The sequence below is a fragment of the Neopelma chrysocephalum genome, unplaced genomic scaffold (assembly GCF_003984885.1).
Source record: "Neopelma chrysocephalum unplaced genomic scaffold, ASM398488v2 Primary Assembly neopelma1_76, whole genome shotgun sequence".
Lineage (NCBI taxonomy): Eukaryota > Metazoa > Chordata > Aves > Passeriformes > Pipridae > Neopelma > Neopelma chrysocephalum.
In genome coordinates, this window is record NW_020897737.1 from 2,384,592 (window position 1) to 2,401,245 (window position 16,654).

The window sequence follows — 16,654 nt, forward strand, 5'->3', positions numbered from 1 at the left end:
GAATAGAATAGAATAGAATAGAATAGAATAGAATAGAATAGAATAGAATAGAATATTTTCAGTTGGAAGGGACCTACCATGATCATCTAGTCCAAGTGGAAGACTGCCAGTATGAAACACAGTCATTGGTCACAGCCAGCACAGCTTCATGAGAGGAAGGCCTCTGTGGGACTTAGCAGTGCTGCTCACATTTCACGGGATCTTGAGGACAGGCCACTTCCTCCTGTCCTCTGCACTGGTGAGACCCCAGTGGCAGTGCAGTCCAGCCCAGGGACCATCAGCACAACAGACATGGAGCTGTGGGAGTGGGTCCAGAGGAGGCCATGGAGCTGTTGGGAGGGCTGGGACAGCTCCTGTGACAGGACAGGCAGAGAGAGCTGGAGTTGTGCTGCCCAGATAAGAAAAGGCTCCAGGAAGCCCTCATAGTGGCCTTTCAGTATGTAAGAGGGGCTTATAATACCAAGGTCTGTCATGACAGGACAAGGAATGTTTTAAATGGAAAGAGGACGGGTTTAGATTAGATATTAGGAAGAAATTCTTTACTGCGAGGTGGTGAGACACTGGAACAGGTTGCCCAGAGATGCCCCATCCCTGGAAGTATTCAAGGCCAGGCTGAATGGAGCTCTGAGCAACTTGGTCTAGTGAAAGGTGTCCCTGTCCATGGCAGGGGGTTTGGAACTAGATGATCTCTAAGGTCTCTTCCCACCTAAACCACTCTTACAAAAGTCCTGCCTATCAAACCTGATTTCCTTTTATGACAAAGTAACCCACCTAGTTGATCAAGGGAAGTCAGCTGATATAATTTTTTTGATTTCAGTAAAGCTTTCAATATTGTCTCTCAGAGGATCCTTCTGGACAAAATGTCCAGCACACAACTGGATAAACACATCATGTGGTGGGTAAGCAATTGGCTCATGAGTTGAGCACAGAGGGTAATACTGACTGAGGTAATATCAGACTGGTAATCTCTCACTACTGGCGTTCCACAGGGCTCCATCTTGGGCCCTGTGCTCTTCAACATCTTCATAAATGACTTGGACAGAGGACTGGAAGGGATACTAAGCAAGTTTGTAGATAACACAAAACTGGGAGGAGCTGTTGACTCCCTTGAAAGCAGGGAGGCCCTGCAGAGAGATCTCGACAAATTAGGGAACTGGGCAATCACCAACCATAGGAAGTTCAACAAGGGAAAGTGCCGGATTCTGCACTTTGGATGGGGCAACCCCAGATGTACAGACTGGGGAATGAGATGCTGGAAAACAGTGCCATGGAAAGGCACCTGGGGGTCCTGATTGATGAAAAAGTTGAATATGAGTCAGCAGCACCCTGGCAGCCAGGAGGGCCAACCGTGTCCAGGGGGGCATCAGGCAAAGCATCGCCAGCTGGTTGAGGGAGGGGATTGTCCCGCTCTGCTCTGCACTGGTGAGGCCTCACCTTGAATACTGTGTGCAGTTTTGGGCACCACAGTATAAGAAAGATACTAAACTGAGGGCGTCCAAAGGAGGGCAACAAAGATAGTGAAGGGCCTTGAGGGGAAGCCGCATGGGGAGTGGCTGAGGGCACTTGGTCTGTTCTGCCTGGAGAGGAGGAGACTGAGGGGAGACCTCATTGCATTCTACAACTTCCTTGTGAGGGGAAGAGGAGGGGCAGGCACTGATCTCTTCTCTGTGGTGACCAGTGACAGGACCCAAGGGAATGGACTGAAGTTGTGCCAGGGGAGGTTTAGGTTGGATATTAGAGAAAGGTTCTTCACCCAGAGGGTGGTTGGGCACTGGAACAGGCTCCCCAGGGAAGTGTTCACAGCACCAAGCCTGACAGAGTTCAAGAAGCATTTGGACAGTACTCTCAGACATGTGGTGTGACTCTTGAGAAGGGTCCTATGCAAGGCTAGGAGTTGGACTCGATGATCCTTGTGGGTCCCTTGCATCTCGGCATATTCTGTGATTCTGTGATTCTATGAACTCTGGTCATCATGAGCTGTAATCTTAAACCCATTGTTATGTTACATAGGCACCTGGCTAGAAATGTCAGGTACTGCTGAGATATATACCTGATGGACAGCTAGCCCCAAGTCTTCCTGGTTTCATGATGTTAAAAGAGAATTAATTACCTGATAATCTGTGCCCCCATCAACATGGTAGGGGATGATAACATCTGAAAAGCAGGTCCTGAAAATTTAGAGCTATAGTTCTATGGGTCTTCACCTCATGGGGAGTCTGGGCTGAGCGTGGAGTTGGCTGGAGGAAGAGACATTTTTCTCTTACTGGGATGAATCATCACTAGCTAGGCAGTGATAGTGCTGTTGCAAAGCTGTGCTTTCTGTGGTAGGCAACAAATTGATTTCATTTGCTATCAAAATAAAGAGTTTCTGAATACAAAAATTACCTTGGGGACTATGTGAATAAGCTCAGCTTTGGGCACATATCTGTCTCAGTGGTTCATGAATGGGGTGAGAAAGGGTCTTCTGCCCACCATCCTCTTTCGAGGTTTATTTCTGTGAGCGATGTGTGGCACTTCGTTTATCATTGATTTGTTCTGGATGCAGTACGTTTGGAGCAATGTAATCCTACACTCACTGAGTGTCCACAAAAGGGCATCAAAGGGGAAGGAAGATGATTATCTTCTAACTATTCCTTTAGCAAATATTTCCCTTAGTCATAACTTATTATGGATGTGTCTGTAACTTAAGTAGTGATAGAACTGGGATTTCTTAAAGCCTTGAAAATTATTCCACTGTCCTGTAGAAGTGTCTGCAAAACAAGTTGTTTTATGAATCTAAATGACAATCTTCAAAGTTTAGATATTTTCTTTTGATAGGCTGAATTTTGGCTGTAGCTTTTCCATCCTAGAAATACATGTAACAGTTTGCTGAAAATAGGACGAGTTGTACTAACTGTACAGAGACTGCTCTGGCCCTTGTAGAGTGGAGAAGCATTGCAGTATTTGTAAACTATTGCTATTGTGCAAATATTATAAAGACAAAAGGAATCAGGGTGTTAATAGATGGAAAAAAGGATAACCCAAATGAAAAACATTCAAATGAATCTTTGCCTAATGCCATTTTCTTAGCTAAGGGGTGATTTCACTTTTTAGATATTTTTCTTCTGTTCTGTTGCACAGAAACCCGTTTTTTGTCTACAATCAAAGTATGTTAAGTAGGCCAATACCCAAACTTCAGAAATAACTGTGTAACAAAAACTTTGCCAAGCAGACCCCACCCTCACTCACTGAGAGAAAATGTACTGCATCCCACAGGAAATCAATACTTACTAATGTGAATAAACACAAAGATGAAATTATTGAACTGGCAAGTCAGTGAAACAATCTTAATTTATCAGAATTAGCTGTATTTAAATGCAGTAGTTAAAAAACTTTGAGCAATAATGAATCTGGCAGATGATCGGTGAATTCATGTGTCTTTCTGTGCCATGTGGGTCTGGACTCTCCTGGGAATCAAGGAGGGCACCAGGCTGGCTCTTTTTTCTATACTGACCATGGCAGGTTAATTCTGAGTAATGAACCACCCATTATTTATCCAGTGCAGTGCTTTGGAGCTGCTTGTAAATGGCAAAGCTTGGTTGTGCTGCAGGGGCCTGTGGGTCCAAAACTGCAGCCTGCGGAATACAAACCACAGCTCATCTGCAAAGGTTCGGAGCATGCCCTACCAGGAATAAGAAAGCCTACTTTTATCTGTAAAACACTAAAGAAACTCACCAATGTGGTATTACTGGAGTAGCACATGAAATGCACGGCCTATTACTGTATGTGCAAATGCTTAGCATAAAAGGGCAATTTCTGCTCTTAAGACACACAAATAGAAAGAACATAGGAAAGGTGAGGAGGTCCCTGGCAGGACAAGAGATGGCTGTTGAAGGCCAGCAGGTAACTTTCCTCAGGCTAGAGCAGAGATGTGCTAGCATATCCACCTACCAGGCCAAACTCCATCTCCAAACAACAGCAGCCCAGGCAACCACCATTTGAAAATAATGTCTCAGTTCTTTGCTTTTCACTGCATACAAACTCCTGTATCTTCTTTTTTTTTTTTTTGGTTATATCCTAATCTCAGCAGCAGAGGTAAGACCTTGTTTGCATATTCTCTGTAACACCCTTATGATACTTTAGACACTACATAGAAATAAGCAGATGGCTGGGAACTGATCTGTCTTTCTATATAAAATGTCTCTGACTTTATGAACAATATCCACAAAATAAAAAAAAATGTTGGCTGGGGTGGCTTCCCCTCTGCCTGTGCTGGCAGATGCTATGGGAGTTGATAAGATGTGAAGACTGATTGCCACCTTCCGCCATCCTGCCAGATCAGGGCTGCACTATAACCGTGGGTGTTGTCTGCCTTCCGCTGTTCAGCATGTATAGCATCTCAGCCTCTAGAGCAGTCTGGCACCTCTTTCAGCACTTCCTTTTTTCAACACCACTTGTAAAATCCATACAGAAAAAAGAGAGGCGGACAGGAGAAGGCAGTGAAGTGGGAGGGAGGTAATTAGGGCCAGTCCTGGCACAGCTGGAGGGTCTAGAGAAGTCAGGCAGATCCATGACTCAGAAAGGACAGAGCAAGGACAACAAAATTTGACACCTGGTCCAGCTTATTGTGTCATGTTTATGAGTGTGTTTATGCCTCTCTTCATAAAAATTAATATATTTTGTTCAGTTTCTAAGGTGATGCTTCACCTTTTAAGATAAAACTCCCCTTATGCTTTGGTAGCTTGCCTGTCTGTGGCTCAATTTTTTTTTATTTTGTCATTAAATATATTCGACAACTGAATGTTGGAACCCATCCATAGTTTTGCGGACTTACATTTGTTTCCAAGTAGGCAGCCCTACTCCCCTGTAAAGGTGATATCTCCCCTCTTGGTGCCTGGTGGTGAAAGGGCACCAAGGTCCTCACAGTGGAGGTCCTTCCACAGTGAACAGAGGGGGACAGGTGCTGCTAGAGGACTCTTCAGAGCTCTCTGAGGCTTATTCGTACTCAAAATCAGTGAGGAGCCTATCTGTTAGCTACAGAAATTCTCCACGGAGACAAATCTCCCCTGGGGAAAGTTACTTTTGTGATTATTTTACGTTGTCTGCTTCTTTATGCTTGGAAATATTGTCAACTTTGCTCCTCGTGAATAAATTCGAGTTCCCAGGAGTGCTCTCTGCCCTGATTCACCATTCCACTTGATACACGATACATTAAGGTCAAACACTGTTTGCTACTCAATGGCCCCATTTTTAACTTAGGCTTTCTGCATGATAATTCTAATGACAATTCTCTCTTTTCCCAATGACCTTCTCCCCACTCTCCTTTGTTCCTTTCCTTTTTCCTTTCCTGAAAGTATTTCCTAGTTTAATTCCTTTTCCTGTGGATTTTTTTTTGCACAGCTTATTTCCTGCAGTTTAGTACTATTTCATTTTCATGACTGCTTAAAGTCAAGAGTTTGAAGGCTTCCTGCTCAGTGCTGCAGGTGGTGCAGTCACGCCTATTATTGTATTGTCAGGTGTTGACACCTGACATTTCTGCTCTGGTTTTGACTGGATGCAGTGAAATGTAGCCATTTCACCATGCCTTCTGGTTTTCTTCTTCGTGTGCAGTCCTTGGTGCAGGGTCATAATAAAATGTCTGCCCACACTTAAACAGGTAATCATTTTATATGTGCATTAAGTGGGTAATTGTTTGCCACTCTGTGTATTTATTGTGCTAAAGCTGATGTGTTGAAAACTGCCTCGTACTCAGTCTGATGCATGCACAAAGACAGATGAGTTTACAAATGTGCAAGAATTAGCTGTTTGCAGCTTTGTTCCGGAATGACAACTCTCACCAGAGAGTGGTCCACACCCCTGCAGCATCTGACAAACCCTGTAGCTCTTCAGCAGTTGTGGCTTTTCAGACACCCCATCAGAATTCAATTAGGTTTTGCACATGAGTATGTGGCTAAATAGCATAAATGTGAGTACAAATAATAGAATATGGTTTGGGCTCATAAAGCCGTATTAGCCATAATAATAAAGGATAGCCAACGTTATGATCTTTATTAACACCCTACAACACTTTAAAAGAAACAAATGCTTTAAAACTTATTTTAGCTTAAATGTTTTCATGCTACATTTTATATACTAGTTGCCATTGGCCATGGTGTCTCAATTCAAAGTGAGGATTAGTGGATCAACATGAGCTGTAGGGGCTCCCTAGCTGGCACGGTTACAGGTTTGCACCCTCTGCATGACATGCAGTGGGGATACAGCCAACAATGCTCACCTCCTGGTTAAATTTGCAAGCTAGCATTTAGGCTTGTGGACCATTTTAGGTAAGCAAGGACTTGAAATACAGTAGGAAAAAACAGTGCAAGTGTGCAGAAAAAATATTAGTGCCTAAGGTGAGTAAGCTGAGAACATGTTATTCAAATAGCAACAAGAGTGGGAAAATAATTTATCTTGACAGTTATTCATCCTGCAGTCTAGATACACAATATCACAGACAGAGTTTCCAAATGTTATCTGGATGGGTTCCTTTAAAAAGTAATACGGTGTATCTTGGTGGCTTTGTATACATGTGTATAGAAAGTATTTTAAGTAATACAGCCCATTCATATATTGTAACATGTCCATGCTTTAGGGATGAAGAGCTAATTTCAAGCCCAAACTGCGTGGAGGGGAGAGGTTGCAATCCCTGGGTAGGAGCTGAAGCTCTGGCAGTGAGCTGGGACATGTCCTTGGCAGCACAGGAAGGGTGGAGGGCACACACAAGAATTCTAAAGTTTTCCTAAATCCTAAGCAGGTTTCGTCGTTACAAACAATTCCTTTGAGAAAGTATAGAAGGGAAAGGATCAGAAATCCTTATTTTCAAGCAGCTATCCTTCCCCTTACAAAACAAAAAGGACTGTGTTCAGTATTATTTCAACAAATGAAACTCAGCAATTCAGATGGCCATGTTCTCAGTGTGCCTCTCTGGACCCCTACAGCCCACTTTGCTCTAATGTTTTACACAAGTGTCTTGTCAGAAGTGGGCCTGGAGAAGGATGTTGCTAAACTGTGTTGAAATAGGACCCTCCTCCTGGCCCAGAGCAATCTGGTCTAGTGGAAGGTGTTCCTGTCCATGGAAGGGAGTTGTAACTAGATGATCTTTAAGGTAAGGTCTCTTCTAACCCAAATCAGTTCTATGGTTCTATGATTCGTGGACTGGTTGCTCTGCAAGCCCAGTTCATAGATGATGGTCTGTGACTGGGCTTCAAGTAAATCGCTTGGGAGGCCAGAGCCAAACCGAACATCTGAAAGGGCTGGTGATGGAAAACTTGGGTATTCACTGAGATTGCAGAAGAGTTATACTGAAAGAACACAGAGGAGCTACACAGTGAACTGGTTGTATCTGTAACTGCACCTCTGTGCCCAGCCAGCTCTGGCCCACCATCACGGTTGCTCCAGAGAAACATTGTGGAGTAGTGCATGTGATTTTTGTTGCCTGCCCCAAGAAACACACTGCCTTACCATTATGGGGGAGGAAGCTTCCCAGGACAGGCATGACCTCAAGAGACAGGGATAGAGAGACCTGAGACAGAGCCAGGTCTCTCAATCCCTCTGCAGAAAAGACTAATGGAGCTGCAAGAACAGCAAGAATATTTCTCCAGAGGAAGAAAAAAAGAGTTGCCTTTGGTCCCTCTGAGATGATTGACTTTCTGTCTTCCCCTGCTTGGCTGTGAGTAGTTTGAAGGGACATGTGTTGTAATAGTAGCATAGAATTTACTAGATATAATTGGAAAAAACTGTTGCTACTTACCTTGACTTGCAGTTAAGGCATCTAGCCAAGCACACTGAAAAAGACTGATGTGAGGAAGAAGTGTGAAATATGAGCCACCATCTCTACTCTTAATACATGGCTTGCTGTTCCTGACTTTTGGGGGCTTGATATCTCAGCCTATGTACGATAGTGAAGGGAAGAGGGGCCCTTCTCATTCCCTTTCTGTGTAAATTGATGTTAAATGGTGCTTCTGAGAGCCAAATGGAGAAGGCACAGACATTGATGGAGACTAACTCTTAGAGCTTAGATGAAAGGTTATAGTTTTTGAAGATTTCAAGGAAAACAGGAATATATTTGCAGTACTTGGAATAAGTCATGTGAATCTTATCTTCCAATATGGCAAGCACAGCATATTCTCTTATGAGTGTCATCTTCCAATGTGCTTTTTCAAGGCTCATGATGTTTTACAGGTGGTCTCTATGTTCACAAATGTGGAGAGGTTGTTAATATTGTGGATGCTGATGTGTAAATAGGTGCTGCAATGTGCAAGTCTCTGCTCTTCTTCAAAAGAGGATCCTCAGCACAGACTCAAAAGGCTATTACTGAAAACAACCACTTTAGGTGTGAATGTTCAGATGGAAATATTCAGGGGAATTGAATGTTTTGAGTAGGAGAACAGGCAAGACACTCTAAAACTGCTGCCAAAAAAAGGTTTGCCCTATCACAAAAATGTCTATAGGCTGGGTAATGTGAAGGTGTTTTTTTCATGAGATCCTGAAGGTAAGCATTAACCAAGGAAGGTAGAACAGTAAGTGAATTTTGTAAAGCTTTGTTCTTGAGTGCTGGCATGTGAAATCAAGGTGAGTGATCTGAGAGCAACATCACAGTGAATAGCACACTTCTTTGTGATAAAAGAGAGAGCATTATGGTGACCTGCTGGAGCGACTCGGGCAAGCTTAGTAGTGATTTGGGCTGAGTCAGTACAGGAGAAAAATAGCAGAGCAGTGAGAGAGAATTGCAAAGGATGTCTGAAAGTGTGCTAACAAAGTGTTTTATCGAGACCACACACTACACTGCTGGAGATAAGAGACTTTATCTTGCTGCGTATCGAGAGTGGGAGTAATGTGAAGGGTCAACATGGGAAGAAATCTGTGTTGACAAGCACTGAAAGTGTGTCAAAGTGAAAGAAGTGCTTTCAACTAATTAAGCATGTCAGATTGAAAGGGCTCTCTTGGGACACTGATTTCAGTTACATGCTCTGGAGTGTGTGTATGTACACAAATACATAGCCATGTGTGCATGTGCAGATGTCAAATCAGCCCTGCTATAGTAATGCATCCTTACCACTAGGTCCAGTAACCTTAAAATAGTTTGCTTTGGGGTTTTTCTTTAACACTGTTTAAGCATCCACTCTTTTACTGGATGGTTAGCTTTTTGTTTTCTCATGGAGCATGGTAGCAATCTGAATTGAATATGAAATTAATATTCCTGCAGAATAGTTGGCCTAATGGAAGCCTTAAGCTTGCCAGGCAGGACTCCCATGTTGTCTGCCTTTTTTACCATTGCCCTGCAGGGCACTCTTGGAGACCATGTAAAACATAGACCAGAGAAAAGGAATAAAAGGAGAGAAAGATATTGCTGGCTAGTGAAACTTCACAGGAATGAAGGATTGAACATATAAAATATTCTGTATTTCTAAGAGGTTATTGTCTATCCTGTAGTGACAGCTTTGAAATACTTTGAAATACCAAGTTCCATTCTGGCTGCTGTAACTTATTTAACAGAGTTAGGAAAAGCAGTTTAAAATATGTTCAAACACCACCAGCAGTGATTGAAAGCAGCAAAGCCAAGAATGAGATTAGCATGTGGTACTCTTCACATGAGTGCATATTGCTTAACAGCCTAATCTTCTTACCTGTATAAGAACCACACACTTCCCAGCCCTCTTGAATTATGTCTGGTGTGCCAGTCAACCAAATATCAGATAAATTCAAAATTCAAGGATCTGCTCATGGAAATGACATCCAAATCATATGCTTTTCAGTATTATAATCTCTCCTGCTATCTGAATGCCAAATATGGGTGGGATTTTGTCCACTTGTCCATTTTTCTCCTGAATAGCTGTTATTTCCATGTGAAGCATAATACGAGGCAGAAAAATGTCACAGAGATGTGCTAAGAAACTATGATTGAAACATGAGAGGTTTCACTGTATTGGCAAGAAATAAAACAATACAAAGAACACAAAAGATTGTGGTCTTTCTCAACAGATTCTGCTGTCGGTGAGGTTTCTGCCTTTTTGCTTGAGTTTGAAAAATTTGCTAAATTGTCTGTCCATGAGAGCAGAACAGAATAATAATAGTACTCATGCTGTTGCTCACATGTAGCTAAAGACTTAACTTGTTTTGTCATGTCTCCCCTCCTGTTTGTCTGGAGGGCAGCTGCAGCCCATGTAGACGCAGTTGCGCTGGCTTTGATTTGCATGCGCGAGCGCCGGTGGCAGGGCAGATCTGGTGATCCAGGCTTCAGGTCTGGACCGGTTGCCCAAACCGTGTCTTGGGGCCTGTGCCACTGGAGATTTCCCCTCACATCCATCCTGGATTTAGGTTGCACAGGGCAAACACTCCTCAGAAATAATTTGGATTTCTGCCCTGATAATAGCAATAATAAGAAATAATGATGTGCAAAGCCATTACAAACCATATTTTCCAGCATGGACTCCCAGAGAAAAGTAGCCAAGGAGAAAACCACCCAAAATGGGTCATCGGTCACTCATGGCCCTGTGACAATGGGCACTGTGAAAACTGCAAGGGAAATGTCTGTTATGAACAGCACCCCCACAAATATCAGAATACACCAGGAAAGCAGGAACAAAAGATGTGATCAAAGATGGGGGCATCCCATCCAGACCCTGAAAAAATCCCAAGGATGCACTAGAGCAACAAGGCAACAGGGGGTTTGGCACACAGCTTTCTCTTTCATTGAGCATCTCTTGTCTTATGTGAGAAGTGTGATTAGAAAGCTCTGTGAAGACCTGCCTCAATTTTCACATCTCCTGGGGGGCTGGACAACAGAGAGTTTCCCAGGGAAGAGGAGGATGGGGAGGTGCAGCAGGGCCCTCAGCAGCCTCTGCAGTGCCAGAGTAACTGTCATATTGCCATCATCTGATGTGTCCCCCCTGGCAGAAGGGCTTTAGAAGAGAAATCCATTACTGTCAGGTGTTGCTCTGGCCCTGACTTGGTGGGGAAAGAGCATTGCATCCTATCCCTGCCAGGATGACCGGGGCTTCTGAAGACACTGGGGTACGTCTGACTTTCTAGCTCCAGTCACTTGGTATTTTTTATCTAGAGGTGTGAAGGAAATTGTGTGCATACACATACTTGTAGATATAGTTGTTGAAGTTATGGTGAGGTTACCATTGCTTAGCTGGGTGATGGAAAAGCTGAAGAGCCAGTAGCCTTATTTGCAAGGAACAGCAGCCCTGCCAACACTCCCTTTGCATGGGTATTTTTCAATCGTTAATAAAGATGAGACAGGAAAGCAGCTCATCCAAATAGCTACTTGCAATTCCAGTTGGTGGGGTTTGCTACTGGCAAATAGGGAAATGTCTGGGTGCATGCACGGTTGAAAGCAAGCCCAATTGTTGAAAACAGAGTGATTGTCCCACCTCTGAGGAGCTCCAGGCTCCAATGTCCTCGCTGGGTAAGCCCCAGCACCCTCTGTGCTGTCATAGTGAAGCAGCAGGTGCAGAGAGAGCTCCTTTGAAAGTACTGAGCTTGCTGATGGATGTGGGACATGTACAGCAGAGAAGTGACTAGATTTTTACCAGTGTTGTAGGCTTAAACCCCCTGGGTGTTTCAATGGAGACATGAGTACTTGGGGGAAGCACACATTTGAGACATGCAGGACTATAAATAAAATTCACATCAGACTCAGCACTTGCCTCAATGAAACATTTATGCACTAAATTGCATGATGAAGTTGGATGTGCTGCCAGACTGCCTAGTCTTTGAGATAATCTGGTCTTCCTCAGAATTAATTTTCTCGCAATGTTTTGCACACAAACGCAGAAGGCAGTAACTCACTGCTGGCCTGGGCAGTAGCTGAGGAAGAGTTTGATCACACTGAATTCTGCTGCTGCTGTTGCTGGCATAGGCCTATTTATGCAAAGCTGGATGAACATCCAGCTTTCTTATGACATTGAATCACACAAGAAAAAAAGTCACCATTTTTACATGAAGTAGCTTGGAAAAATGGCATATGCTAAAATGACAGGTCAACGACCTCAACACTGGAGAAGAAGGGCTTTCCCAAGCAGAGCCTGGCATGGTGCTGCTGGCCACAGCAGCCTTTGAGAGCATCCTGCACCCCTGAGTCAGGGTGGGGAGAAGAGGCGGAGTTTCACTAAGTGCACCGCCAGCACTCAGTCTCAAGCAAAGGGCTTGGGTCATTACAGCCTCTCTGAAGGGTAACTGGGCTCTGGAATAGTCTTATTCACTAGTCTGATCCTTTTTAATGCTGGTTTTTGTCTTTTGGAATCTGGATATTTTAATAAGGATTTGGCAGCTGCCACTTTAGTGCTGCTCGTGCAGGAATTCAGGGCTGACAGCTCTGGGCTCTGTCCCTTAACATGTAGGCACCTTCCTCGCTCACTGCTCAAATTCCCTCCAGGCTGCACATTTTTTCACACCTTATACCAAATCATGTTTTTGCTTTGAACCAGGAAGCATGGGAAATTATCTTTTTTTTTCTTCCCCTCACAGCTAATGGCAACTATAATACAGGAAGAAATAATAGAAAGTTGAGAAACAGAAGGAGCTGGGGAGGGGGGAGGCAAGTGTCTAAAGAAGCAGACGGAGTTGGGGGGGAACCCCTGGATCTATCAAATAAATAGAGCAGAAATCTTTCTTGCTTGGCCTTTGTGGTGTTATTATTAGAACAACCACGCCTGAGTGCACTAAAGCCACACAACCTTCAAGCATCCACATCCAACTCTGCTACGGCAGGATCCTTTTTCTGCTTTGCTAAAGGAAGAAGACAGAGTAAAGGAGAGGATGTGAAGAAGAGAAGGGTCTATAAATGATAAAAATGATCAACTTTGATAAAGCAGCTGTTTGGAAACCTTCAAAAATCTTCTCATGAGAGCAGTCATTAATGTATGTCTGTTTGACACTGGTTGTTAGGAAACCAGCCAACATTAATGGATCCACAGAATGTAATGGAGAATCCATTTAAATGGTCTCTTGTCATTTTGTCATCCCACAAGACAAAAAAAACCAATTACTTTAACTCAGGAATGAAATGAAATGATAGTTTATATGATTCACTTGTATAGTCTAAAGTGATCAAAGCGCACACTAAAAATATATTAACAGTCTATATCTGATGCTTGAAATGTAGCATTTCCTATATCTGTATTGGCCTTTTTTCTTATTCACTGTGGTATCTAGCTGCTAATCATTTAAAGACTGTGGCTTTACAGTTTCTGTATTGCTTTATTTATTATGCATCTTATGATGATGCTGAGGGGCTACAGTCACGCGCAGGCTCAGCATTGCAAAAACAGCCTGCAGTGTAAAACACCAAGTAAAGGAAGTGCTGGCTGGAAGAGATACCTTATCCTCATTTCACAGAACAGAGGCATAGGGAGTGTTAATATTTAACGCTGGCTCTTAGCAGAAACATATGGCTAAACTTTGACTGCATATTTCTTCTAGATCTCAGCCCAGTGGTCTTTGTCTGCTGGATTACCCCGCCACAGGGTTGGCTTTTTTCTTTTACTGGAAGTAAGAGATTCAACCCTGTGCAGAAAATTAGATGTTCAGTGGTCCTGAAAGCTCACAGTCCACTCCTGTGGTTGCAGCCTCTGGCTTCAGCTTGCAGCAATGGTGCCCAGCTCCCAGGGGCAAACAGCGAAGGCCAGACGAAATGTCATTGCAGAAGCACAAGCAATTTGCAAAGGACATGGAAGGACATGTGCAAAGGACAATGTGCAAGGAATGAAACAAAAGCAGGTCCCTTTTTTGGCAGACTCTCACTCACTTGTTAGCTTTTTTCCTCTTTCCCCTTTCCAGGAGTCTTTTTCAGAGCTTTGCTGCTCTGAGTTTGGGATGCTGTTCCTCAAACATCCAGCCTAATTGCATTCGTTGTGGGTTTATACTTATTTGTCCTTGGGCCAGCATTGTCCTCTACCCTACCAATGCTGCTCCCTCCCTCTGAGCTTCATCCCTACTGCAGGCTGAGAACATTCATCTCCTTGCAGCTTGTTTTTGCCAGCACTTTTAGTTTCTATTCTGGACCTCCTAGAAAATCCGCTACAGCTTTTGAGTATTTTACAGGATTGTTCAGTTCAGTGAGTATTGTGCAATACTTCTGCTTTCTTGGTGTCAGGGGGCATATTCCCTGATACTGTGAATCAGAGATATGGACAGGCACTGGCTGGGCTGTAGCACAGGGTACTGTAAGCTTCTTATTTGAAGATAAGCAATATATTTGTGCTTTATTTTTCTTCTGGAACAGCACTATGCACAGCTCTGCCTGGTTTGCTGGCTAAGGGAGACTTGTTGGGTGGCTAAGAGGTTATGCTATTTTATCTGTGAACAGCAATGTGTGTCTACAACAGGAAATAGGTAGCAGAATTGTATGTATACTAACCCAACTCCTACTTTATATGTCAAACACTGTTGCCAAAGTCAGAAGAGCTTTCTACAAGCTAAATTTTGCAGAAAAATCTATTCTAGTCTGATGAAATGTCTGAACATTTCATAAGTAGGTAAAACTTTCCACTCACCTACTGATATCCATCACAGGCAACTACTAGTGCTTCAGTCTAGACAGATTTTTCTAGGAGTAGGAAGGAACTGCTTGTGCCGGTCGTTTCATTAGCCTCCAGGGTACAATTTGTGATCATGAATATCACATGCCCTCAGCAACAAAAAAAATGGGTGGGGTATCATCACTATTGCTTACAAATTTTTGTCTTGACTTGAGATTCCCAAGGAGGCAGTGTGGCTCAGAACAGGATCAGGGCAAGTTGCTTTGTGTCTCAGTCCTTTGTATGTAAAACAGACATAGTGCTTCGTAATGGATAAAGGAGATACAAAATCAGCTCATGTGAGTGAGGTATTTCCTTACTACAGTGGTGACAGACAGACAAGCCATCAAAAGCTCTGCCCGCAATTTGGGAACATTATGTTATTACAATGTCAATAATTTCATTAGTAAATCCTCTTGATAAACAAACACTGGCAGGTTGCCGTCATTCATCCTACAACCTCCCTCCACTATCAATCAGTTTTTTCTCCCCTGGTACCATCCTTTGCACTGACTTCATAGCCAGTTGCATGGAACAGCACTGCAAACGTGCTGTAAATTGAGTGAAACCCCACCTGCAAAAATCCACTGAGAAGCAAATAAAGGGTGCCTATTGGACAGAGAGTTTGGGGTCCCTTCAGTGTCGCTGAAGCTCTGGGAACCTGCACTCCAGCAGGTCTCTCATCATATTATACCACCACTTCCATCATGACACCTACAAAGTTCTGTGAACTGGGGGTTTTTTCTAATCAAAGAAACTGATACAGTCTGTCATCATCCCACACATGGCAGCATGGTTCTTAGGTTTCTCCTCTTCTGTCTGCTCCCTCCTTCTTCTTCTCCTGCTGCACTTTTCCAGTTCCTTTCTCTTTACAAAGCACTGGTATGCCTTCAGTCTCAGTGAATATTGTTTTGCATTAAAGAAAGCAACAAAACCAGAAAGAGCAAAGCATGTCCACCAGAGAGCTGTTCTTTGACATGATGCACCGGCTACCCCTCAAAAAAAGGGCAAGAGAGTGCAAAACCACAAAAAGTAGATGACTTTTTGTCAGGAGAGGAGTGTGTGGCCAGTGAGGGGACCAACCCAAGGTGTGCTGGTTCTTTGGCTCCTGATTGGTAAGGGAACCCCAGGAGGTTCCTTCACTACCCTTCCTCCCATGCATGAGGCTAGCCCACCTGTGTTACACTGTGTTGTCCTGTGAGCAAAACACTTGCAGCATCTCCTTGGCATTAGAAGAGAGGATGACTAGAGAGACTGTATGTATTGCCTGTGGTAGAAGGATCAAGCCCAGTGCTATACCTGACCATATGCCATGTGGTCTGCTGCATTACATGGGCTGGGGATGAGCCTGCTCCCTGTGGCTGGCTGGGGCAGAGTGCTGGCATCTCCCATGGCCCTCTGCTCCTGCTTTGACCCGTGGAAAGCTATCTGCTGTGTACACTGAGGTTGGGCACATCTCCCAAGAGTACCGGCACTCCTGAGAAATTCTCTCAAACCTTTAGTGGACTTGATTCATATAACTTTCAGAGGCAGACTTCTGGGATTTCTCTTTAGAGGAATTGAAGAGTTCCTGTCCCTCAGAAGTCCCTGTCTGTTAAGGGAACCTCTGTTGATAGGTGACAGTTAAAGTCGCTCAGCAGGGCGGGCAGTGAATCTCAGCTGTTACGCCCTGGAAGGCAGCGAGGTAGCAGCCTGTGTCAGAAACTAGTTGGGCATAACAGGATGTAGTGAAAGAGCATATTGGCAGGAGAATGGGTAAATGGAAGACCTATTCTTCCCACTGCACTTGCTCAAAATGTCACTGTGGAAATGTTGCGTAGCTTCTTTGTGTTTTCGTTTTGCTGTCTATAAAATTATTATCCCTTTGGTCCATATATTTAACACCAATACAGTATCATTTCACCTGCTTGCCTCCACAAAGACATTTGCAATATGGCAAAAGGCCATTGTCTAAATGCTAAGTGGTATAACATGACAACACAAAGAAGATAATGGTCACTGCTGTTTGATGGGAGGAGAGGTGCTGTAACAACCCCAGTGCTTGTTCTTGACAATGCTATTCCAAGCAAGAACCTTTGCTTTTCAGATAGGTTGATGTAAGAGAGACTAGA

At 43.7% G+C, this 16,654-nt stretch overlaps 1 protein-coding gene across 5 annotated transcripts in view; it reads left to right on the forward strand.

Annotated features, from left to right (window-relative positions):
- NHS (NHS actin remodeling regulator) overlaps window positions 1–16,654 on the forward strand; it is a 260,175-nt gene that overhangs the window by 216,979 nt on the left and 26,542 nt on the right. The window contains exon 1 of one of the 5 annotated variants that reach the window (XM_027688883.1): window positions 16,211–16,298. The exons of 3 other annotated variants lie outside the window; for them this stretch is intronic. In XM_027688883.1, coding sequence (XP_027544684.1) covers window positions 16,295–16,298 — 4 coding nt within the window. In that variant the 5' untranslated portion in view covers window positions 16,211–16,294. Of the gene's footprint in view, window positions 1–16,210; window positions 16,341–16,654 lie in introns of those variants that run through there. One more of the 5 variants, XM_027688881.1, reaches the window with a different exon arrangement.